The sequence below is a fragment of the Astatotilapia calliptera genome, chromosome 14, assembly GCF_900246225.1.
Source record: "Astatotilapia calliptera chromosome 14, fAstCal1.2, whole genome shotgun sequence".
Lineage (NCBI taxonomy): Eukaryota > Metazoa > Chordata > Actinopteri > Cichliformes > Cichlidae > Astatotilapia > Astatotilapia calliptera.
In genome coordinates, this window is record NC_039315.1 from 10360440 (window position 1) to 10387199 (window position 26760).

At 40.4% G+C, this 26760-nt stretch overlaps 1 protein-coding gene and 1 long non-coding RNA gene across 2 annotated transcripts in view; one reads left to right on the plus strand and one right to left on the minus strand.

Moving 5' to 3' along the window:
* Positions 1 to 231: 231 nt before the first annotated feature.
* LOC113036602 (uncharacterized) overlaps positions 232 to 26760 on the minus strand; it is a 65139-nt gene continuing 38610 nt past the window's right edge. The window contains exons 2-3 of the long non-coding RNA XR_003274467.1: positions 849 to 1042; positions 232 to 526 (exon numbers count right to left, since the gene is read on the minus strand). This is a non-coding gene — a long non-coding RNA (uncharacterized LOC113036602). The remainder of the gene's footprint in view (positions 527 to 848; positions 1043 to 26760) is intronic.
* Positions 8111 to 11762, plus strand: LOC113036601 (uncharacterized protein K02A2.6-like). Its single transcript, XM_026193014.1, has one exon. The coding sequence runs from the start codon at positions 8299 to 8301 to the stop codon at positions 11689 to 11691; it is 3393 nt and encodes a 1130-aa protein (XP_026048799.1). The 5' UTR covers positions 8111 to 8298; the 3' UTR covers positions 11692 to 11762.

Consider the following 26760-nt stretch of genomic DNA (forward strand, 5'->3'; position numbering starts at 1 on the left):
CTCAAACATGCACTCGTGCTGTGTTTATGTCATCACGTTCGACAGATCTTGTTGTACTGACTGAAGAGCTCATTGATCACACTGCAAACACATCTGTGCTGAGTGGTCCACAGATGTGAGGGATGAGAGGGCATTAGACAAGAAAGCAGGTCCACACACAAACAGCCCTCGCTGAGAAAATGGAAGAAGTTAAACAATAATGAATGGGCACATTTGTAGTCATTGTGTGAAACATCACACCCAGTATCATGCTCATTCACATTCCTGCCACGCACACCAACACACACCGCTGTATCCCAGCTCTTCTCTTTCTCATTTTCCCCCTCAGCCCTGCCCGATTCCCCGTGGAAACTCGAGGTCATCGGTGTTAGTAGGGGCAGCTCCAGGTTTTAGTGTAGCAGAAAGAAGGAGGAAGGCAGAGAAAGAATCAGGGAGATGCAGGTGCTAACCTCTGAGAATCTTAGATTGCTTCTGACTTTATAGCCTTCACATCACCACACACCTTGTTGTGTTTGACACGTGTCGGCTGAAACACAGAGGAAAAGTCATTCATCATCAATGATTGGGCATTGCTTAATTTCCAACTTGATGATATTTACTGATATCATTTGAAAGAAGTCAATGTAAAGAAACTCTGGAAAACAACAAGAATAGAAGTTTTTATTCCCTTGAACCAACGTCTGAGTCTGTGGATGGACTACTAACATCAGACTTGTAATTGTAGCAGTTTTATTGTGGTGTAATTCGGCTTACTGTATGCTTGCTTATCTTTAGAAAAGGACAATTAAAAAGATTTATGTATACTGGTTATTACAAAAAAAACAGTCAATAACAAAACAAAATCTTACCTGATCATAGTGTACCCATACTCCACCTCAAGGTCGCATTCATGAGCACCTCTGCACCCCCTTCAGTGGTACTACTATTTTTTAAATTGTGTTCCGTTCTGACCTCATGTACATCTTTTCCACTGCATCCAGACAGCGATTCTTCAACTTGATTTATGTTTTGAGGAAGCGGACAAAGTTGTAAGGTGCCAAATCTGAAAAGCAGGGAGTGACCACTGTACATTTGAGCTATGAGCAAACACATGATGTCACATAAGTCATTTTTATGAGCATAGTTGTAGAAGGTTTCGGTTTGCACGTTATTTATCATGTCAGTGTTAAGCAGCATATGAAGCTGCTCTGCAGACACAACAACTCCTACAATACATACCAGCGCTGTGGGAAAGAGGGGGTCTTGGTAAATAGTAGGGTTGTTCAGAGCACTTTGAGAAACAATACTGGTATTTTTTTTTTCCTTCAGAGAAACATTTTACAGCATCCTGTTTAAGGCTTTGGGTGAGTGGAGTTACTTTCTCTACAGTTTTAAACTACATGCTTTAAGTTTTTGAAATAAAACTAACTATGATTTATATGCCAGGAGATATTGGTTTTTTTTGGGTTTTTTAAAGAAAATAATTAAATACAGGCAATACACAGAGAACATTTTGTAGTCAGCGTAATTATTAACATTTCCCACTGGAAATTAGCAACTACACTCATAATAAATATATACATTATATCATTAAAATATATTTTGCAACATCACATATTTGGTAAGCTAAGTTACCACATATGATGCTTACCAAATAGAAGACACATGAAGAATAACTTTCCTGCATCCTTTTCCAAAATAAAATTGAGGAAGAAGACAAAACTTTGTCTTCTCCCTTATTTCCCAAGGGTTTGCCACAGCTGATGCATCCACATGTTTGACTGGGCAGATTTTTACACCAGATGTCTTTCCCAGTGCTCTTTTCCCAGCCTCCCCCCATTTATCCAGGACCAACGCTAGGTGTACACTAATTTGTGACTTCCTGAACTTGGTTTTGTGTATCCTCCTAATCTCTAACTGGGGATCGTTTGAGTCTGAGGCAAATATTTTAGCAATTACACCATGTAGCCACCTTCATGAAACAGTATACGACAAACTAGAGTGTCAAATTTCTCAAACCAAAATGTTAAGAAGCCAGTAGTATGCACCAAAAAATCTGTAATTTATCTGAATATCTTACTGACAACAAAACCAGAATCTCCATCTCATTTCATAGTCATAGTTCTACATAATTTTATGCTGCGAAGTTGCAGTCAAGCAGCACAATGACTTTGCCTTTCACTCAAGCAAACAGAAAGTAGCCTCCCTCCCCATTTATGGTGTTTTCACTCTGCTTTTCCTCCTCGCTTTCTCGCTCTTTCCATCTCTCCAGACAGCCGCAGTGGTCCCTGCCTCATCTCCATTTGGATCTCTCTGTTTGGAAATAAATCACATTCATACAACACCTGAGCTGCTTACGGGAGCCGGATGGGATCAGGGTCCCAGGTGGACCATTTCAAATAGTATTCAATTCTTGCAGTGGACACGCACACACACAGACACACACACAAACCACAAAGGTTATGGTCAATCAAACCTCCCGTACTCATGGGTCACACATACAAACTATAAGCCAATGCACACACCTACATATTCTTTGTTTCTTTGTGTTGTTTCTTCTCTTCTTTTCTCATTGTCTCTTATTGACACACGCACACATGCACCGGCACATGCACATGTACAAACACACACACTTAGTTTCTCTTTGCCATTCATTAACTGACAGCTAGAGACTCTCCCAGGTGGAACTGTTGGGAGGCAGAGGATTTGCATTTGTATTTTTCCAATATCTCCTCTGGACAGAGGATCATGAGCTTACCAAGGGAGAGAAAAGAAGCTGGTTTGGCTGCACCGGCTTGACATTTGTTAAAGGCATTCATCTCCTCTCATCTTGTTCTTTTTTTATCATTTGAGAGAGGACTCAAACCTGTTGTCTCTGGCTGTGGGGAAGGGCATTGTTGTTAAGGGAATGATAGGGTTACTCTTCCCATTACATACTGGGCGGACGAACATGGAGTTCAAACCTGAGGTGATACAGCTGTCCTTAGCCGGATTGTTCTGGTTCTCACCAGAGACAAAGAGCTGCTGCTATCAGTGTGTTACTACCTAAAACAGAATCTTATGCATGCTTTAAATTCTGATTTAAGAATTAATATACCTGAATGGGAATTAACTTATTTCTTCTAATACTCTGTAAAGCAAGCTAACAAAGCAAAATTTAAAATAGGCGATACACAGGAAGGGAATCTTAATTATTCAAATACTCCAGTGATTTCAAGTAGCAAAAATGAAACTTCACATGACCATGTGAATAAAACAATGTGAATCATATTAGTGCTTCCACTACTGCTCAACAAAGGGCACGCCGCAGAAGATGGACATAGTCACTGTGATATCCAGTTTGTGGAATTTCTTTTACCGTTTTTTAAATTCTGTCATATTGGTTTTCTTTGAACTTGAAGTGACCACATATGGATAACAGTCATGCATATTATTTGTTAACACCAGCTAGCTTGTTTTGCAAGATGCACCCATAGCATCCAGAAGCTGTTGGTGCACATACATAAAATATCACAATTTTATATTTACCCAAATACAGGCTTCTTAAGCAGTTTGTTAGTACATTTTATATACAACTAGTAATAATATTTGCTTAAAAATCTATTTTTAAAAAAGGCAACACCACAAGTCGGAGCTCAAAGGTTGGATTCAGGGACTTAAGTTAGTTGAAATGACACTTAAGAGATAGTTAATGATACACCCACCTATTTTGGCTCACCTGTAATTGTGTATGTCATTAGGCTTAAGACAAAAACAGTTTCATAAGTTGTGAATTTTAACACTGGTTTCCATGGAGACTCTCTTTGGATAAATTTCACACATTGTCTTCAACCAAGCCCGTGAGTTGCTACAAACGGCATGGTGGTGTTTTGCTTTGTTTGTTGCTTGTTTAGAGCCCAAGGAGCTACTTTGATTATGCACTTTTATCTAAAGTAATAAAATCATCAGTTGTGATGAGACTAAGTATTGATAATAAGTCAACAACAGTGTGAATATAGCACTCAACAACTAGAATTTGAACTAGAACAGCTACAGATACAGCTACACATATATTAAAGTGTGTTTCATCTTCTGCCATGGATGATTAGATAGCATTGGTTAACCTTGCCACTCATAAGCATTACTAATGACTGGTGGCTAAATTGTTTATTTTTATCACTTGAAATTTTGGTTAAAGTTTTGTTATGGTATAGGAATAAAGTTAAAATGATGGTTCCGTTTAAGTTAGATCCCAGTCAGTGAGACCTAGAGATCATTTGGTGACCTCCCGGCACTGCCACAAAACATGTGTTCCCCAGTGGGTTACTGGCAGTTGTTGGCAAATTAAACTATTTGCAAATAGTTGCAAATAATATAGGTTGCCAGTCAAAAATTATTCTTGACATTGCTTTGCTTGCTAACAGACTATGTCATCCATAGTTTGCATGGCAGATGTTGACTTGACTGAAAACACTTATTTTTCATTGAGCAGTAGTAAAACTGTGAAATGTTAATAATCACGTGGTGATTTTTGGAGCAGTACTCTGTCTGGGACCAGTTCCACTTTTTGATAGCCAGCAGGAACCATTTGCCAACCAGCAGGGGAATACATATTTTTCCTTAGTGACCAGTGGTCACAAAGGGGCTTTAGAGAACTCTCTTTAATGGTGACAGTTATACCAAAAGGTTGTGTTTATTGCTGTGTTGGTCTTAATGGTTAGCAATCATCATTTATCCAATTTTTACTGTTGGCTAAAACTAATGACTAACAGGAGATTTCAGTGTTTAAAGTCATCTATTATCCTAATAAAAACAATTACTAAGGACCATAGCTGTCAATTGCATATAATGACTCAGTTTCACAAGAGTAAAAACAGAATGACTGGCTAGTGGTAACATGCTAAATATTTGGGTAGTCAAAGACTAATGTGCAGTGGTTGCTTTCACCACTGTCTTTCCTGGTGGAATGCAGCTCCTCTTGAAACTGACAGCAATCACTGGCAAACAGATTGATGAAAGTTTGCAAGTAGTTGCCATCTAATTCATACATATAGAAAGATGAACACACTGCCATTAAACTGAGTCAGTCAATGGAAGCAACTTCTTTGCATCATGTATCTTTGTAATAGGTTATATTCCTATGTAAAAGCAAGGCTGCAAAGTAAATATGTTATTTTGTAGTTAAATTGCTCTTCTGCAGTAACTAAATCACTATTTGTTTTTGTTTCAAATCTATGAGGTTCTAGCTGGACTCTGAAAGTGAGCGCTTAATGTCGGTTTCTGTTTAATGTAAATTTCTGCAAGTATATTGCAACAAATTGCAATTTTTCCTGATTTAGCACAGTCCTATTATCATAGACTGAATGCAATTGCCTGCTTGACACCAGTCAACTGCAAACTGATAGCAGACTGATTTTTTTCTTCTTCATGACACTCCAAAATTGCTTTGGAGATGACTGTAAGTAGTTGCAGACATGATCCTTTTCTTCAAAGTAATGAGATCACAAGCTTATTACACACAGAAGCAATAATTTTGGTCATGCTGTCATCTCCAAACACTGTTGACTCTGTGACTATAGCATAAATGCATGTTGTTTTGGGTATTTAATCAACTTCAATCATAGTAGATATGATAAGTATGAAAGAAAAATCAGGTTTCATCCAAATAGGTGTCAGAAGACGCAGGTAAAGATAAAAACATTATCAAATACTTTAATGACAAAAACTCTCGGCTAAAAAATAATTAAGGGTGATTTTCCAGTCATGTTCGTGCACTGAATTGTTTTGATACTTGTGGTATCGCAAGAAATAAGTGGTTATATAAATATATGAGTATACATAATAGTTATTATTCATAGATACCTACATCCTAAGTTCCTGTTATTCTTCTGAAAGAAACAGAATGAATGTGTTGTTACAATGGTAATGCCAGGAGAGGCAGTATTAGTTCTGTGTTACATTAATGTGTAAGGAAGTGGAAGAAGAGTGTGTCCTGTAGGAGGCAGTAGAAAATGGATGCTCATGTTCTGTACATGCCCTGAAAGAAAGGTTCAGTAAACCAGTGCAACGATACTCCGGTGTAAGGCTCAGTTATTGTATTTTTATTTTTTGAAGATGCGACATCTTTTTGGCGACGAGGACGTTTAGGGGGAAGGAGTTTGGGCGATCGGACTGAAAGAAAAGAGAAGAAAATAAAGTGATGGAGTCGGCTACAGGTTTGGCTAGCTTTTCAAAGAATGCAAAAGTTTTCGGCTGGAAATAGAAGGCAGTGACCTCGAAGCGGAAATGGCTACAATTGGTACGCTAGTAGCGTTCGATCCAAAGAATCAGACTTGGGATGAGTACACGGAAATACTCGAGCAGTTTTTCGCAGCTAACGGGATCGACGATGCAGAGAAACAAAGAGCGATATTAATAAGTGTCGTCGGAGCAGCGACGTACAGCTTGATGCGAAACCTTCTCAGCCCGGCCAAGCCCAAAGACAAAACTAGAGATGGACCGATCCGATATTACGTATCGGTATCGGTCCGATACTGACCTAAATTACTGGATCGGATATCGGAGAAAAATAAAAAATGTAATCCGATCCATTAAATATCACGAAAGCACCTCACAAAACTTGCAACACGCCGTAACTCACCTCAGAACGTTAGCACGTCGGAGCAGTATGCATCACGTGATAGAGCGGCTGTGGCATGCGGGACCTGTCGGTGGTCTGGATAGCATTTGGAGCTTCGCTAGCAACCCGGCATTTCATCTCCGACAAAGTTATCCCCGAGAGAAGTAAAGCAAGTGTGTAAGTCCATCTCTGAATGTTTGTAAAGCATTCCTGCGTTAAGCTTAACGAGCGACTGCCTCTCGCTCTCCGGCTGCTACTTCAATCATGAAACTGCTTAATGATCAGCTGATCGGCTTTTCTGTCGGGAGTCCGTCTCTTTTGTTTGTTTTTGGCCCACTTTGCACCAGAAAGAGGAAACCAGCGGCTGAACAACAGCAGCACGTTTAAGCTTGATCAGCTGTTGTTAGAATGTATTTAATATTACTTTCTACTCGAGGATCTTTTTCTACGTAGCTGACGGCTGTAACTGTGCAGGGGCGCATCTAGCAAAGTTTAGCCAGGGGGGCCGATAGGGCATGAACAGGGAAAAGGGGGCACAAAGACATACTTTTCTTTCTTATTCTCATTTAAGATGTCTCGCTTTTAATTATTTAATATTTATCTGAATCTTACACCCAAAGTTTTAATCTGATGTAAAATGTATAGAAGTCCATTACTGTATATAGTGACTATTAAGTCTAATATATATACCCTAGTAAGCTATAGTACTTTTTCCTTTGGGAAGGTACCATCTGTGCAGTCTGCAATTTTGTTGAAGAAAGATGTTGAATCTATTTAATATTTCTTGAAAAAGAATTGATTTCCGTGCATTTTTTTTCACACTGCATCAAATTAAGGTTGATTACGTCGATTAAGCATCATGAGGTGGAGCGTGAGGGGTGGTTCCCTATTTTTTATTTATTTATTTTTGTTGTTGCTGGGAGTTGGAACCCTGTTAGTTAGGTTGCTTAATATTTATGCTAAGTATGGTGGTGTAGGTTTAAGTTTATTAGATTGATCAGTATTGCTGAACTATGAAATATTTTTTTTTGCATACAGGTATAACAGAATAGCTTTAGTGTAGTTGTTGTTTTAAACTTGAGTATGAACTTATACAAAATGCAGCAAGATATTTAAAAAACAGTTTTGTTGATTAAAAAACACTATATCGGATTCATATCGGTATCGGCAGATATCCAAATTTATGATATCGGTATCGGTATCGGACATAAAAAAGTGGTATCGTGCCATCTCTAGACAAAACCTTCCAAGAGCTGGTGCTTCTGATGAAAAATCACTTCGATCCGAAGCCCAGTGAAATTGTGCAAAGGTATAAGTTCGACTCTCGCTCCCGCAAGCCGAATGAAACCGTCATGGAATATGTAGCGGAGCTGCGTCGCCTGGCACAGGATTGTAACTATGGCAACACGTTACAACAGATGTTGAGAGATAGGATCGTCTGCGGAATTAAGGATGACCGAATTCAGAGACGTCTCTTGCCAGAAATAGATCTCACTTTTGACAAAGCTCTGTCAATTGCAGTAGCAATGGAGACTGCAAATAAAAATGCACAGGATCTGCAGACCTCAGGGGCGTCAGCAAAATGTTTCAGTCTCGCTAGAGGACAACAGGAGAGTCGTACCTTTAAAGCAGAAAATAAAGAGTGTTATCGTTGCAAAGGAACCAAGCACACAGCAGCAGACTGTAAGTACAAACAAGAAAAATGTCATGCTTGTGGTAAAATGGGACACATAGCTAGAGCTTGTAAAAGCAAGACTAAACTGAACCAGAAAAAGTATGGATCGACATATGTAAAGAAAGAAAAAAAGCAGAGTTCACACTACAGTACTCACAATGTGGGCGAGAAAGCAGATAACAACAAAACTGATAGCTCTGAAGATGACTCTTTTATGTTGAACTGTGTCAAGTGCAGTCAAGGGCACAACAGAAAACTGTTCAAGTTAGGGCGTGGCAGTGCGGTACACTTAAGAAGAGTAGACCCCTACACTGTGGATATGCAAATTGATGGGAAAAAGGTGAACTTTGAAATAGACACTGGATGTTGCCTAACAGTCATGAACGAAGCAACATTCAGAGAAACAGGGAAAGACAGTAAGCCCCCCAGCCTGCAGCCCATCAAAATCAAGCTCGAAACTTATACAGGGGATCCTGTTAAGGTGATTGGTGCAACACGAGTCAGCGTCAAATACAAGCAGCAGAAAAAACATCTGCCCCTGGTGGTGGTCGAAGGCGACGGCCCCAGCTTGCTAGGTCGAGCTTGGCTCGAGGAAATTAAATTGGACTGGGGTGAAGTGAAAAACAGTCCTAACAACAGAAAGCTGCACCAAGTCAAAACAACAGAGAAAACACTTCAGCAAGTGTTAAGTAAACATGAAAATGTGTTCAAAGAGGAGTTGGGCACCCTGAAAGGAATGAAAGCTGCTATTCATGTGAAAAGTGATGCCACCCCACGCTTCTTCCGTCCGCGTTCTGTCCCCTTTGCTATGCGAGCAAAAGTCGACGAGGAAATAGACCGACTGTTGAAAGAAGGCATCATCTCGCCAGTGAAATATGCTGAATGGGCGGCACCAGTAGTGCCACTCCTGAAGCCCACAGGGACAATAAGACTGTGTGGGGATTACAAGCTTACTGTAAATACCGTGGCTTCACTGGAGCAGTACCCCATACCCAGAATGGAGGACTTGTTTGCCACACTGTCCGGGGGTAAGCAGTTCTCAAAATTAGACATGAGCCACGCTTACCAGCAAATCCTCTTGGATGACGAATCGAAAAAGTACGTGACAGTAAACACATCTCGGGGGCTGTTCACGTATAACAGATTGCCTTTTGGAGTGGCCTCTGCTCCAGCAATATTCCAGAGGACCATGGAAAGTCTTTTGAAGGGGATACCTCATGTAGCAGTGTATTTAGATGACATCTTAGTGACTGGAGTGGATGAAGTAAGCCATCTACAGAACCTGGATGAGGTGTTGACCCGGTTGGAGGAAGCTGGGTTGAGGTTAAAGAGGTGCAAGTGTGCCTTCATGCAAGAGAAAGTGGAGTACTTGGGGCACATAGTGGACGCCCAGGGGCTCCACCCAGTGGAAAAGAAAGTTAAAGCAATCATGGACGCACCTACCCCCACAAATGTCACTGAACTGAAAGCATACTTAGGTTTGCTAAATTACTACAACAAATTCCTTCCAAACCTGGCAACCCTGTTGGCACCCTTACATGAACTTTTGAGACACGAGGTACGGTGGACATGGCAAAAGAGACAAGAGGAAGCATTCCAGAAATCTAAGATCCTGTTGAACTCAGCAGAGGTGTTAGTTCATTATTCTGCTGACCGTGAGTTGGTTCTCTCATGTGATGCATCCCCATATGGCGTAGGCGCCGTATTGTCACATAAGATGGAGGATGGAAGCGAGAGACCTTTGGGGTTCATGTCACGCACACTCTCTCCTGCTGAGAAAAAGTATTCTCAGCTTGACAAAGAAGGTCTAGCTGTGATATTTGGCATCAAGAAATTTCACAAATACTTGTATGGCCGAGTTTTCACGATTTACACAGATCATAAACCCCTAATCTCACTGTTCAATGAAAAGAAGCCTATACCTCAGATGGGCTCACCAAGAGTACAAAGATGGGCCGTGACATTGAGTGCTTACGAGTACAACATCAGGTACAAGCCAGGAAAACATCATGAAAACGCGGATGCGCTCAGCCGGTTGCCGGTACCAGACTCAGCACCTGAGCAAGAGATGGCTGAGCAGGTTTTGATGATGGATGTACTGGATGACACATTAGTGGACACTGCACAGATCAAACGATGGACAGCTAAGGATGTCTTGTTGTCGCAAGTCCACGAGTACACCTTAAAAGGCTGGCCAACTGAGACCGACACCTGTTTAAAGCCGTATCGACAGAGAAAGCTGGAACTGAGTGTGAGGGATGGTTGCGTGCTCTGGGGAGCCCGAGTAATTATTCCCACCAAAGGCCGAGACAAAATATTGAAACTCCTGCACCAGACTCATACAGGCATGTCGAAGATGAAAGGCTTGGCAAGGTCGTATGTATGGTGGCCAGGGATGGATGAGAACATTGAAAGAGAAGTGCAGGCATGTGAGGAGTGTCAGAAACACTCCAAGTCACCACCTACTGCACCATTACACCCTTGGGAGTGGCCGGAGTCACCATGGTCCAGAATCCATGTGGACTATGCAGGGCCTTTCCTCGGGGAGATGTTTCTAATCATTGTGGATGCTCATTCCAAGTGGATGGACATTTACCCTGTGAAATCCTCTACATCACAGGTAACTATAGAGAAACTGCGCCAGAGTTTCAGTGTGTTTGGACTACCTAAAATGTTAGTTTCAGACAACGGAACATGTTTCACAAGTGCTGAATTTGAGTCATTCATGAAGCAGAATGGAATTGACCATGTAAGATCAGCACCTTTCCACCCTTCTTCAAATGGGCTGGCTGAGAGGGCGGTCCAGACCTTTAAGGAGGGGATGAAGAAAGTCAAGGGTGATACCTTGCAAACCAGACTGTCCCGATTTCTGTTCAGTTATCGCATCACACCGCATGCCACTACTGGTTTATCACCTGCAGAGTTGATGATGTCACGGAGACTCAGATCAGTTTTGGACTTGCTCATGCCTGATGTGAAAACAAAAGTGCAGCACAAACAATTGAAACAGAAAGAAAATCATGACACCAAGAAAAGACTGAGAAGTTTCACACCAGGAGACAAGGTCTTCATCAGAAACTACTCCTATGGCCCGAAGTGGATTCCCGCAGTCATTGTGAGAGCATCGGGTCCAGTGTCTTACATTGTTACCATTGGATCAGGTCAAACTGTGAAGCGGCATGTGGATCAGGTGAGAGCAAGAGTGGCTGACACTGTTCCCAGTACACCAGACAGGGAGGTGGAGCCATTGCTTGACAAAGAATCAGTGCCTGAGTGCTGCTTGCCATCAGAGTTGGACACATCGCCACAACCTCCGGCAATGGAGTTGCCTTATGCTCCGGAGACTCCAGCTCCCGGAGACTCCTCAGGGACACCCGTGTTGCGACGTTCCCAGAGAGAGAGACGTCCACCAGAGACTTTAAAGGACTTTGTTAGGTAGTGTGAGATCTTCCAGAAATAGAGCAACAATGCGCTCTGATCTCACAGGAAGGACGTACCTTCCTAGTTAGAAAAAAAAAAAAAGAGAAACATGGAAACCTATGTACAGTTGTATGGTTGTATGGTTACCTTAATTACATGTTGATTGTTTGTTAAGCATTCTTTAGATAAACAGTTATTTTGTAAGTCAAGGGAGTTGTTGACTTAAGGGGGGAGGAGATGTGGTATCGCAAGAAATAAGTGGTTATATAAATATATGAGTATACATAATAGTTATTATTCATAGATACCTACATCCTAAGTTCCTGTTATTCTTCTGAAAGAAACAGAATGAATGTGTTGTTACAATGGTAATGCCAGGAGAGGCAGTATTAGTTCTGTGTTACATTAATGTGTAAGGAAGTGGAAGAAGAGTGTGTCCTGTAGGAGGCAGTAGAAAATGGATGCTCATGTTCTGTACATGCCCTGAAAGAAAGGTTCAGTAAACCAGTGCAACGATACTCCGGTGTAAGGCTCAGTTATTGTATTTTTATTTTTTGAAGATGCAACAATACTCTAAGTTTTAAAACAGAAACTAGTGCATCGGTGCTAAAAGCTAAAACTTTGAACAAAATCCATTATCCACCTATTATGGCTTTCCTAAGGAAAATTAAACATAATGTAAGAATATACTATACATTTACTGCTGTAAGTTAGAGGCGGTATTATGTGCAAGCAAACACACATCATTTATGTCCACATCTGCAAGGCTCTAAACAATAAAATGCAATTTACAAGGCCTGGCAGGTAAATTTGCATTTGCTATGTGTGCATACTAAATAAAAACAATCAGTGCTACAGAAACAGTATCTTTGTTACACAGTCCAGCTATATAAAATTATTCATACTGTTCATGCTATCCCTTGGCTTTCCTCCACCACAAATCCATCATAACTTGTGGCTACCTACTATGAATCCTGACGTGATCCAAAAAACAAACAAAAAACATACAAAACCCCTCAGATAACTGTTAATAGTGAATTTAGGAGCAAAGGCTTTGAAATATACTTCAGAAATGTTTTTCTACTCAAAACAGAACAATGCAAAAATAAATTGCCTGTGGTTAAGAAATGTGCAAAGAGCAGCCAGGAGTTAAGGAGGAATTTTGCCCTTAGGGAATCTGTTTTTTAATATTACCTCGGGCTGTGCTGGACAGGACTAATGTATTCTGCCTGGCAGAACCAGAGTGGCTCAGATCCTCAGTGTCAGACAGCTCAGTTATAGCTGTACTTAGTGCTGATGTCCACTCAATTAAGTGACTGGTGTCAGTGTATAGTAAGATAGTTTATTAATCCAGTAAGACCAATATAGTAATTTTATTGAGGGGTGCATATTAGTAAGTCACGCTGGGAGACATTCACTGTCCCCTCGAGTCGTCTTGTCTATTAAATTAACTACAAGGAGCTGAAATTCAGAGTCTGTATTTTCACAACATAAATACATTTGAATACATAAATCCTTCAGTATGAGACAGACATTTTTGATAGTATTCTCAACCAACCTTTGAAAGCATCTGTTAAAAAAATGAAAAGAAAAAAAAAGCTTAACAGCTGGTGGTGCTAATTATCCATTTTGGAGCCAATAAACTGCTGCAAAAAATGGAAATATGACATTTATGCTTTTGTTTTTTTAGTTTTTTGCTCAAATTAATTATTAACTGCTCCACATAGATCTGATGTTTTCATTGGCTGGCATTTTCCTTTAGCTCAACACTGAGTGAATGTGGATGTGGATGCTACTGATACACTCAGGTCTTATTATGAACAAATTTATAATGTAAATGAAGGAGTTGGAGGGAAACATACTATGGTATAATGGTATCATAAAACTGAAAACTGAGATTTAATTCACAACCAAAAACAAAACTCCTGGTCAGAAACATAGTTTTATACTGTAGTATATTAAACGCTAATATAAAAACCTGATTGCAATAAAGGACCTCTGTACTTATCCCACTTTTTAGACACATTTTAAGCAATGAATTAGAGTACAGATATAGTATGTGATTTTGTGAACTTAAAGTGTGCACATGGTTCTCTTTTATCGTTGTTACTATTTTTTTGTCTCTGAGACACCAACGCAGTCATCCTGATACTGAGGGAAAACATCAATAATCACACCCCAGAATAGCACAACGCTATCAACATCGAGGTATTGTTGTGTGATACTTGATTCTGTTTTTATCATGCAACTCTGACACTTTCACATTCTCTTTCTACAAAGATTCAAACCTAATCTGGACTTTTTTGAGCGCTGCATAAATAATGTATTTGCATTTCGTTCAGCTCATCATTCACATAGTGGAATAATTTTGAGGCTAAGAACATAAGAGGATAGATGTTGCACTATTTAATTCAATACACAAACTTAAAAAAAAAAAAGCACTGAGGGCAAACTTGTTCACAGTGTGAGGATATCATGTGCTTTATAGAAAGTCCATTTAAAGCCTATTGGGACCCGCCCATGCACGTTAATAACGTGTTAGGTAATATTTTCTAACCACAAAACTATATGTTCTGTGCTAAAGTATCGAATATGTTTTTCACAGTTTTCAGGACATAGTTTTGTTTCACTTAAGTCTTGTGTAGTGCATTGAAATCCTCACTAGGGCTGCAGCAAAAAAGGAGCAGTAATAACAGCAAAGACTACACCACAGGATTACAGCAAAGTTACTGAAAATCGTAATTTTGAAGAAGAGTGGTAAGGTTATAAAACTTTTTCAAGGACAGGACTCTTTGATTTCAATCTCTAAACACTTCAGAAATGTCAATCAGCCGCAGCACTGCATTCGCACGTATAGAGCGTGCGCAACATTTGTTCTGGAAAGGCGGACAAGTTCATTTCCAGGCTTCTTCCAGCACACATCAATGAGAATACAACATCCACAAATAAACTGTGGAATAACTGTACCACAAATAGATTTCAGTACCCCCATACAAAGATAACCAGGAATGTGTGCCCCCTCTGGTTTATTGGAATATTTTCTAATTTCAGGGACCCTGTGAAGTGGGAACTCTCAGGGATGGATTTTTGGAGACACAAACAAAACAATCTGCTTCAATCCAGTATGATTACTGCCCTTTTCACCATTATTTTTAGTTGTACTTTGCTTCAATAAGTTCAAAGTTGTATTGAGTTGTGAAGGGGAATATACAGCCATCCGCATTGACAATACCAGCATGAAGAAGAAGCTGGGAGGGGAGAGGCTATTGATTGTGTCACCTTTCCATGAGCCTGAGGCTGTGAGGGCTCTTTGTGGGTCCGGCTCTCAGTGGAGGACTCGGGCACTTGTACATAAAAAGACTCAGTGTATAAAGCAGCTGGGGCTGAAGGGGAAAGCTGCACAGTGCTACAAACTCCTCTTTCATGTCCTGCTGTCTCTCCGTCTCCCTGTCTCTATCACTCTCTCTTACTCATTCTCCTCTGCTCGATTCCTCCTCCTCCTCTGTGGGGTTTTTTTCAGTGTGTGTTGTTTTTTTTTTATTAAGTAAACTAATAATATCTTACACTTAGAGCAGAACAGATAGACTGTTTTTGGCAATAATGCTTGAAGGTACTGACTGTATTCTTTCTGGGAAGTGTTCAGATATGAAGTTAGTGGCTGGCGCCGGTTTCTGTGGCAACAAGAGGGCAGCTGTTACTGGCCAGATGGCTTCAATAGAGCTATTTTAGTGTGAACAGCGGTGTCTAAGTGGTGCTCTCTCACTTTAATTTGCTTTCGAACTGGGCATGTATTGGAAAAAGAATTCCTATTGTCTATTTCCCTATTATGCTGTTGTCAGAGAGGCTTATTAGCTCTCTTGAAAATGTTTTACAGAACTCAGGCAGGTGCTTTTGGAAAGAATTAGATGAAACCTGTAAGGGCCATGTTTATCCCGCTGAGGCTTGAGGCATCTGCATTAAAGGCCAGCAATCAGCCTGCAATTACCATGTAACCTTAGCTAATGGTTCTGAAGAGTCCACTCAAACTGTGTTTACACATTCTCAATCAGATGCTGTAATGTCCAGGTCAAGTTTAGCTTTGATAGAGAAAATAGAAATACCTAAAAGTACACTTGGACCCCGCTGGGTAAACTTTTCACCGATGTTTTCACAAATGGATGCAACACCTTGTAGTTAGAAAAGCTAAGCAGCGAATACAGAGTGAGGGGTAAACATTTTCACACAGTGATGAGGTAAATTGGGTATTTTGATGAAAATTATAGCTTTAGCTGCATAAAAACCACCAATTTGTTGGTCAGTTTCTGAAAAACATACAAAAGAAAAGTTTAGACACACCTAACTTTTAAAACCTTCAGTGGAAGTTTTAAAGGCTGAAATTTGGTGTAATGTGTCTATAATAATGCAAATCACACTGAAGATTTGTTTCAGGGGGGACTTATTATGCTTATTTCCAGCTGCATTGTTTTATTCTTGGGCTAGAGTAGTTGTGCATTATTCATGATTCAAAATATTGTTTATTGTGGACCTTGGTTTAGTCTTTCCTGCTACACCTAGATCTGCCCCAAGGGGTTTCTGAGCTTCCTGCTCAAAAATGTAATGCCCAAATTTAATTGATTATTTCTCTGCAATTACAAACTCTGTCCTTACAATCTTGGCATCAAAATAAAGCTAACACTTGTGAGATTTCATCAGAGGTGTAAATATTGAAGCAGATATTACCGTGTCAAAGTTACTGAGACTGGAACACAGAAAAAGTAGGTCGATTTTATCCCCGCCGAATTTTATTTAATTTAATTTATTTTTTTTAGCATATAACCCTTTTAAAAATATGCCTCAGTTCACATTTCATTCCAGAAATTCAGTAACCAACATATAAACATCATGTATGCAAAGATTTATGTTTCTAAAGTGAAACAGTGAAAAAATTACAGCCCTGTCAATACATGAATATCCGCATGTTGTACAAAAATGTCCAATTTTGGCACACAATTGGACACCATGCCAGTTGAATTTTTAGGTATTAAAGAGCAGAAATTAATAAATGTTATTAACAGACCTAAAATGCTTTTTTTAAAAATATATTTTTGAAGAAATAACCACACATTTACATGGCAGTGGGCCTTTTCTGCCGTGCGCATGGAGCGTTTAATTGGTCTCTGGCCCTTTAAACTCCGAGAGGCTGTAACTTTGGTTTCTTTTGGTCTATTTGCATGATTGATACCTCTCTTTAATTGTTTTAGCCAATAGAATCACAGTAATGATGCCACGTTCACGTCACTTCAACCAATCAGACATTGCAAAGCCAAGTGGTTAAGTGGTTAAACCCTTTGTTTTGTACAAGGGAATACGGCCTCCGGTCTGCAGCTAAACACCCCAGTAGTTTTTGTAATAGCTTTAGCCTGGTCGGATTGGGGATCAAAGGGCTACTTAAATACCGCAAACTCCTCTGCTCCTCCACTTGGACCGCTAGCACTGGCCATAACTATCGCTGGCCATAACTATCGCTTGACAGACTGACCACGCGCACCATACACATACTTTTTTTCCTTCTTTTTCGAATCTTCGGATCACGTGCGTGCCAAACCGTGGAGTGGGATCGGTTCGGATTACGGATCAACCGTGATCCGTTGCACCACTAGTGTGTACTATAGGTAGAAAGAGTTTTTGTAATCTTTTGGGGTTTTTTGGCCTTTTTCAGCTTTATTGACAGATTCAGTGAAGAAATGACAGGAAAGGAGAGAGAGAGAGAAAGACAGGGGAGGACATGCGGCAAAGGGCCACAGGTCAGACTCAAACCCAGGCCGACTGCTCTCAGCCATATGGCACGTGGTCACCTGCTCAAAGCACTGAGCTAAACCAGGTAGGAAGAGTTGGAACATTTAGACCAAAGCTCTGAATGTGTGTGTGAATATGGTTTGCAGTACAAAGTACTTTAAGTGCACAGAGTAGAAAAGCACCATATAGAGAGCCAGTCCATTTCCATTTATCAAAAGTAAAAGGCTAAACTAAGAGGGGAAAAGTACCATTGCATTTGTAGCAGCAGTATAAAGTCTGAGCTTTGGGTCATGGAGATTACTCGTACTGCATATTATGCTGATCTCATTATTTGAAGCTTTGACCATGTTTAATATGAGCACCCATGACCACACTGCTGAGAAATGTTAAGCTGATACTTAAATTACGCGTCTTCACCAATGAAATATTCAAGCTGAAAATGTTGATATACTGATATACTCAACAGTCAGTGGAAACCAACAATCTGAGGGCTCGAATTAAAATTAAAGTAAAAATCTAAGTTAAAATTGCTTGAGTGTTCCTTTAAATTCTTTGAGTGAGATAGAGGTTGTATCATTTTTAAAAGGTTGCCCATAAGAATTCTACAGCACTAAATCTCAATATTATGTCTTCTAAACAGATTCAAGGTCAGAGAAGGCTTATCAGGAGTTTTGTCTTTTTTCCACTATTTAAAGGGAAAACTAAATTTAAAAAGTAATCATTCTTTACAGTTGTTACTCATGCAAAAAAGAAAAAAAGCACTGGATTAGCAGTGGAAGCTGCTGAGCAAAAGATTATGTCTGCTTGCTAACAAGGAGAAACATGTTAATCCTAGGTTGCCTTTGTTTGATTTCTGATGAACTAATTAGAAATGTTCTAGTAACATCACAGACAGATGATCAAGGCCATCTGCAATGTTTATTCTGAGCATTACCATAAGCACAGTTCAATTACTAAGTACCTCACAGTCTGCTGTACTCTAACAGTGTTTACACTTTTTCCCCATACTTCAGCTAAAGCAGTTTCTGGATCAGACAGTGTCTAAGCAACTTTGACTCCTGCCCTGCTGATAAGGATCATATTTATCACAGCAATGGATAGCTCATTAATTTCTCCAGAAATACCATCTGGGGACAATATCGTGCCACAGTGCTACTTGAACAAGGCCAACACACCATAAACTTTCTCATCAACCCACAGTATACATTCCCACAAACTGTGCTCATGCTTATGTCTGAGTGACGCCGTGAACTGGCAAAGCCACTTAATGTCACAAAGGAAAAGGTCAAGTTGATTGAAGGGAAAACGACCTCACTCAACGGTACGTAGCTGCAGTAACAAGAGCATAGGGCTGCCTTCTGAGCATGCTGAATTGTATTAACCACCTTGTCAGGTAGAAGACACAGTCAGTCCACCCGCTGACCTGTTGTGTGAGATGTAATTATCCGCTGCAGTTCTTCTGCTGCGTTACAGGTAATTAATGCTTATTTCCTCAGGAAGGGTTAAAATCTGTATTGATTGTCAACTTAAGCAGGCCAAGTTTATCACCTGGCTCCCTTCCTCCTCACTGAAGAATCAATACAAATTTCACCCAACAACCTCCTTCACCCATCTTCACCATGCTAAGAACTGAAGGCCTCTCTCGTGCTTATCTACTCTCTAATTCGCAATGCCTTCATAGCACAGTGCTGCTCCACAAAGCTCTGCTTAGCCTCTTAACTCGCTGCTCATGAAATCTAATTACACCCTCGCTCACTAATCTGGAATTAATTCACTTTAGATGAAGGTGATTGATAACAGCCTATGGAAAAGTCACCTAGGTCACCCATCAACAGTCTGACTTCACAATGAATAAAGGAGTTGAACTTGACAGATCAAAGCTATTTTAAAGGAAAGTGTAAAGTGCAATATAAAGACTGCTGTAAATGCTACACTTCACACTGTTCATAGCAGAGTCTGATGTTTTTTCTAACAGATATCACCAATAGATAACCAACTTCCTTTGTCGAGTTCGGACTAAGAGCATAGAGACTGGTTAGTAGCCACTGGTTGATAGGGACAATGTAGATTCTTTGGCAACAGATTGCTGGAGTTCCTAACTGAAAGTGAGTAGAAAGAACCTGTCATGGTCGGGTGAGTTTCCACCTTTGGGCAGAGCTACCTCATTCTACCCACGATCAGCACCCGTTGGTAATTTGGACTGCCAGTACTTGAGACCAGCTCAACGAGTCTTCCCCAGATCTTCTTCTAGCCTGCATTAGTGTGAGGCCACCAAGTCCGTTTGTGTTTATCACAGTCGCTGTTTATACTTACCTGGTGTGTTTTTCACTGTTTCACTCAGCATGTCTCAAAGGTACAACGTTTACTTTGAAGGCAAAAAGGTTTTATGTCCTGATTATGTTGACTTTTCACAGTTTCGCTACTTCTTGAAGAGAAACAACTTCGTCAGGGAATGCAGGGGATACCCTCTTGACCTGTGCTTGCCAGTGGGGTCACTTAACAGTCTCTAGGCCTGTGTGAACAGGACATTACCAATCAGTTTCACAGTGACTGACATCAGTGTCCAGCAACCATTTGCCAACTTCTTGAGAAGATTTCTTTTTTTTTTCCCCCTAAGAACCAGTGGTTTTCAGATGTTGCCAACTTCTCTCTAGGTCTATGTGACCGTGGGCTAAAGTAAAGTGGTGATTGATACGCTAGTAAGACAGATTCACCCAGATCCTCCAGGAGGTCAGCCTCCAGTGGTTTATGTCTTTGTCTCTAGCTCTCTAGCAACATCCATTTTACATACAGTACACAAAGTGTTAGCTAGCTTTGTACTGTAGAAGTAACAAGATTTTGACTTTTACACAGAACCACCTAGCTGTTCCCACCAATTTGAAGTTTTTATTCTTAGCTTAAGTGAGCCTTTGTTTTGTTACTTACATACCGCAAGAAGGCAAATAAGAAGTTTTCCCAAAATATCATCATTGCCCATAAAAACCATCTAACATGCTTTAGTTTTCTTTTAACAGTATTTGATTAATTCAGCCATTGCAATACAGCAGCTTTCACTTGATTTTAGCAGCTCTCCCATCAGTGACGGATAGTGACAGAGATACAGTGGAACACACTGCACAATGATATGGGTCGTATCCTTCCATACAGCTGACAACAATCTAAGATGGAGTCCCTGGCTGATGAACACCTCCTCCCCTGGAGAGTAATAACGTGCACTGAGCCAGAACCTCAGAGAAAAAGAAAAAAAAACAGCAGGAGCAGAGGGCTGAGCTTCACTGTCTGTCTCTAGTATGGAGCCCTAAGAATAAGCTCCAGGGGACAGACTGAGAGCTAAATTATGAGGTGAGCGAAGCTGGTCTCTTCATTACTCTGCCCTCTAACACATGATGCTCCCTTTCAATGGTGAGTTCATCAATCTCTAAAACTTTTGCAAAAGATTTCTGCCTCTATTGCTCGAGTGAGTAATGTAGATGACAAAGTTGTCTATAATTGCAAAATTAAAATAACAAACTTTGACTCGCTGGGTAAAAACAAAACACTTTAAACAGTTTGTCTAAGGAAATAACTGCCTGGAGTGACACTGGTTTGTCACCAAAGACAAATGAAATTTTTACATGTAATTTTCTGATCTTAATCCCCATATTGACAGCACAATATAATTTGTCAGTTGTACAGTCCTTATTGTTAAAATTTGACTCAAAAAATAACCTGACATACAAAAAAGTAAATGAACTTTTTTGCTCTATAACAACTTCAACTTACTGTGTTATAACCAACTGACAAGATCTATAATTACTGTTGCTGCTAGATGGTAATATTTTTTATAAGAACAGACTAAAAAAAGACACTATGTCAAGGTTTTATTTGATATTATAGGGATCACAGGTACAAATTCCTTGGTGGGAATCTCAGTGAAGGCTCTTTAAAACCCAGAGAAGAAAGACAAAATGATCTGGGTAAGCCGAAGCAACTGAGATGAGGACCCTCAACGAATAAGGTATTTTTTTCCTACATAGGAGACACATGTTTTGACTTCGTGTCATTAGATTAGATTAGATTAGATTAGATAGAACTTTATTAATCCCTCGGGTGGGTTCCTCTGGGAAATTCGATTTCCAAAAAAGCACAGCACCGGCAGAAGTTACAGAGTTACAGAATATTATATATATATATATCTATATATAATACACACACACACACACACACACACACACACACACATATATATATAAATACAGAGACAATATAAATAAAATATACGAAGGGGATAAATAGAATAAATAGGAATAAAAATAAAAATAAAAATAAAAATACAAGTGAATGAATTGCACATTTCAAGTATTGAGGTCTATTGCAGTGTTGACTATTTACAAAAGTATTGCACAAAAGGTATTGTACAGTGAGGTGAAGAGGCACTACAGCTTAGTTGTTCCCCCCTCCTTTGTCCTCCTGTTTCCCCTCCCTCTCCCCTCCAGAGAGGAGTTAAACAGTCTGATGGCGTGTGGGACAAAGGAGTTTTTAAGTCTGTTAGTTCTTGTCTTTGGGAGAAGCAACCTGTCACTGAACAGACTCTTCTGGTTGTTAATGGCCGTGTGCAGAGGATGCCTGGCATTGTCCATAATGTCCATCAGTTTCTTTAATGTCCTTTTCTCTGCCACTGTCACCAGAGTGTCCAGCTTCATGCCGACCATAGAGCTAGCCCTCCTGATCAGTTTCTCCAGCCTGGATGAGTCCTTCTTTGCTGTGCTGCTCCCCCAGCACACCACAGCATAGAAAAGTACTCCAGCAACCACCGACTGGTAAAACATCCTCAGGAGCTTCCTGCAGATGTTAAAAGACCTCAGCCTCCTGAGGAAGTACAGTCGGCTTTGGGCTTTTTTATACAGGTGCTCTGTGTTGCATGACCAGTCCAGTTTATTGTCCACCCACAGCCCGAGGTACTTGTACTTGTTGACCACCTCCACCTCCTCCCCCTCTATCTGAACCGGCAGTGGACCTGCTCTAGACCTCCCGAAGTCCACAACCAGTTCCTTAGTCTTTGAGGTGTTGAGTTGCAGGTGGTTTGTGTGACTCCATGCGACAAAGTTCCTCACCAGACTTCTGTACTCCTCTTCCTGATCATCCCAGATACACCCCATGATGGCTGTGTCGTCTGCAAACTTCTGAATGTGGCATAATTCAGAGTTGTAGCAGAAGTCAGAGGTGTACAGGGTGAAGAGAAGAGGGGACAGCACAGTTCCCTGTGGTGCTCCTGTGCTGCTGACCACTGTGTTAAGTTTGGATACCACTGTTAAATTACTTTCCCGTTACATACCTCCTTGTGTGAAAATCAACAGGGTAGTGATGTCTCAAAGTGAACAAGGCATCTTGTGTACTTTGGGTTTGATTGATTCTGACAATATATCTTCCTCCTAGTGCCTGAAAAGGGTTTGGTGGTCCCTTAAGCTCCGTAGAGGCTGTGAATTGTACTGATGCTGACCAAGCTAACTTATTTTATGACAGAACCATTCGGAGGTTTTACTCTTACTTATAATATCAGTTCTCAGTGTGAAAGTAGTTAAGCACTGAAATTACCTGTTTTAAATATGGAAGCAGAGAATTTCAAACATAGGTGAAAAACGCATGTCGTCTGACTCTGAACCTGAAAGCTGGTATGCAGACAATGATAAATTAGGACATAACTTACCATAGAGTAAGATTTATCCCTGGAGGCTAAACAACAAAAACATGAACTCTATTTTTTTTTTTTTTTTTTTAGCTTTTTCTTGTTTTAACTGTGCCAATGGCTACAGACCAGTTTTACACTATAGAGCTGTAATAGAATATTACATCCAGATGACCATGCTCTTCAGTCAAAATCAGCTCAGGCGAAGACAATAGGAGAGAAAAAAATGCTACCCATAGAAAGGCAATGGGCAAAAGGCAAAGCATCACACTTCAGATTTAATGGACTCTAATGACTCCATCTAGACACTTCATTTTGCCTCGTTGAATGAATAAAACACAAACTATTTGGTAAGAGCTTCGAGTAAAGGAGACAAAGCCCAATTATAGCCAATAACAGAGCAGTAACTTGATGACAGTTGAATTACTTTAAAGAGGGTAATGACACTAAAGCAGATGCTGCTGAGGCTGATTTTTCTGTACCAGTGTCGTTGAGCAGAAACACAAGCATCTAGTCCACTTTTCTAAATGAGTGTATTAATGTGGATCAGCAATAAAGTTATTTTGTCTAGACTTTTCTTATTAGGTTGTCAAGATGATATAGATAATAGATGGATCTTTTTAATTAAACACTATAGGATGAAAGCTGCAGTGTTGGCACGCTCAGGTTACTTTCAGCTGTTCATTCCTGCTTGACACACTTGTATTTTTCATGTTCGAAACAAAGCTGCGCGCTATGTCTCGGGTGTCCTGGGTGGGAATGACTCACTATACCTCTTTGTCTACTGTGGCAGTGGAAGAAAAGACTGAAGGGATGAGAACAAAGGCAGGAGTCGGGTTTTGCCTGCAAAGAATTCATACATCTGTGAGATAACAGCGATGTGGAGGCATTTCTAGAATGACTTCAGGGGTCTCAAATTACTGTCATGTAACTTTGTAGAAAATTAATGAATTATGAAGAATGCACACAAAAGAAACCTCTTTGCAAACTCATACAGAAACTCATGCTGAGTGGTGCCACCATGTCTTACATGCTTCCCTATTCATGTGAATGTGATGAATATGCCTCTTTTTGCCTTTTTTCTTCCCTGCAAAGAGTGTCAAGGGGATCTCTTTGTCATAAATAAATCGTGTCTGCCTGATTATTCATCCATGAAACGTTTTGTTCTCAATCAGCAGACAGTCTGCCCTCTTTCTGTTGAACCTCATTTGGCAAATCTATGTAGATTTGCACACTCTCGGGGAAAAAAGTAGCTAAAAGAGATCATTTTAAAACACATATTGGACATCTGAGCAGTTCTTACTGCCAGAGAGGAATTCCTTGTGTTGAGTTGGTGATTTGGCTTCTGGGTGCAGCAGCCATTTTTTAAATGGGTTTAATGTAGCCAGTGGATATCCAGGCCACAATTCCCATTTCAGTCCTCAGGTCTTTGTAAATTTGAATCATTTTTTTAAAGCTGCATCATCACAAGAGGTTGGTCAAGGTTTATGGTCACCACAGGGACCGTTTGCACAACTCGAACTACAAACAGAAAACTCGCAATTTCCAGTATTGAAAATGATCTCCACTGATTGTGCGTATTCATATCGTATGGAAATTAAAATAAATTATTAAAATGCTGAAAACAAAGCAGTACATGACTGGAAGAGTATCTTCAGTTTTCTATAGTACATTGTAAGTACTTTGCAGTGCATCTGAATATAAATCAACTTTACTGGTGGGAAGTGGTTTGTGGCTGCGAAGGGTTGGAGCAGTGGATTCTGAGTGTGGTGTCAGGGGAGGCTGACTCACAAAGCTCACCTGCATCATCTGATCATGTCTCCCCTTTTGAGTACATCGCCAGGATCAGAAATCAAAACTGTGTGTGGTGTGAAGGAGAATGAGAAGACCAGCTGGAAAGCTGCTGCAGTAACCGTTCAAAAATGAAAAACGAACATGCAAACAATACAAACGTAACAACATGTAACACTGTGTGCATTAGGGATGGGTATTGATAAGATTTTCACGATTCCGATTCCATTTTCGATTCTGTTTAACGATTCGATTCTTTATCGATTTTCTTATCGATTCTTTTTAAAAAAGGAGAACACTAAGGTCGATTAGCTTAGAACTTTGTTTTATAACTTCTCTTTGAACAAGATAGAAATTTAGGAGTAACATGGCCTTACAAACCCAGCAGTGAGATCTTAAGAGATCCAGCCTACAGCTCTTCAATGGGTCACAGGGCCCCCGGGAAAAAAATTGTAAATGTAAAATAATAAAAATAAATATTCTTCTGTAGCAATAACAAAGTATAACATAAATTATTCTGTAGCAATTACACAAGAATATCCAGTAATGTCCCTGCCTACAATTAAACACATTCACTTACCAAAAATTGGGGGCATCTGCTGTGGCAAATGGGTGCAAGCCTTTGACCACAAACTTAGTCACTGCTCGGTGACACTCGTCTATCCTGGCCTGAAAGGAGACACTACCGGCAGACTGCAGCGAAAACTGCCAGCGTCTGAGCCAGCCAGACTCTGTCTGTCTCTCTCATCATGGTCACCTAAATGCACAGTAATGGCAGGTTTTGTAATAAGGCAGATCGCGCTAACATAATATGCACTGTTAGTTGATTATTTACCTGCCGCATTAACGGGAGAGGACGTGCAAACGTTACCACTGCTGCTGGGTTGAGATTCACGAGTCCGGAGCGGAATTAAAAACACGACATTCATTTAAGGTTATCACGTGTTTTATCACTTCTGGGTTAGCTTTGTGGGTGACTATGAAGTGGTATGGTCAGAGAAGGGAGGAGTCACACAGATATATCACCTTAACGTCCTTAAAGCATAGAGACAGGCTGAAACTGTGTCCCTGGTGAGTCTGGTTAAGGAAGTTAAGGAGATGAGTTGAGACCAGAGGTGCAAAATTCCACCATTCCAGCCTCCTTTCATTGTGATGACCACCTCACATAGGCCCAGAGAGCAGATGTTGCAGTGTTTAAACAGTGTTTTGCAGATGTGTTCTCCCCCTACCTGGCCGTACTGATCTCATAGAGCACCATTTTGAAATGCGCAGCTAGCGTGACAGTGCATTCATGAACCTATAGGTTACCTGAGCATAAAAGACAAACTATTCAGAGAGAATTGGCAAAATGCTAAAAATGGGAGCAATAGAAGAGTCACATTCTGGTTTAGCCCCAGAGTTCTTAAGGTGAAGAAAGATGGGTCTATAGGGCTCTGTGTCAACTACCAAAAGGTGAAAGAGGTGTCACAGTTTGACAATTATCCCATAAACTGGATCGACAAGTTCCTTGACCAGTTGGCAGTGTAGCAATGCACAGCTCTCAGAAGACGGTGTTAATTATGCAGTTAGAAAAGAACTGAACCGGTAGGAAGATATCATCACATACAAGCAGGTGAATAGATACTGGCATAGAAACATGTATATATACAGTAGGTGTTACAACACATGGCTGACCAAACATGTTATGGGTCTGTCCTTCACTGATGCTAATTGCTGTCTGCACTAATACACTTCTGGGTTAGCTGTTTTGTGCCTCTGGGTAAAAAAACCCACTGGGTCTCCAATATCACCTTAGACCAGAGGCAGATGTCGTGTCATTTCTTTCATTGCTGTTGAATTGTTTAGCTGAAATACAGC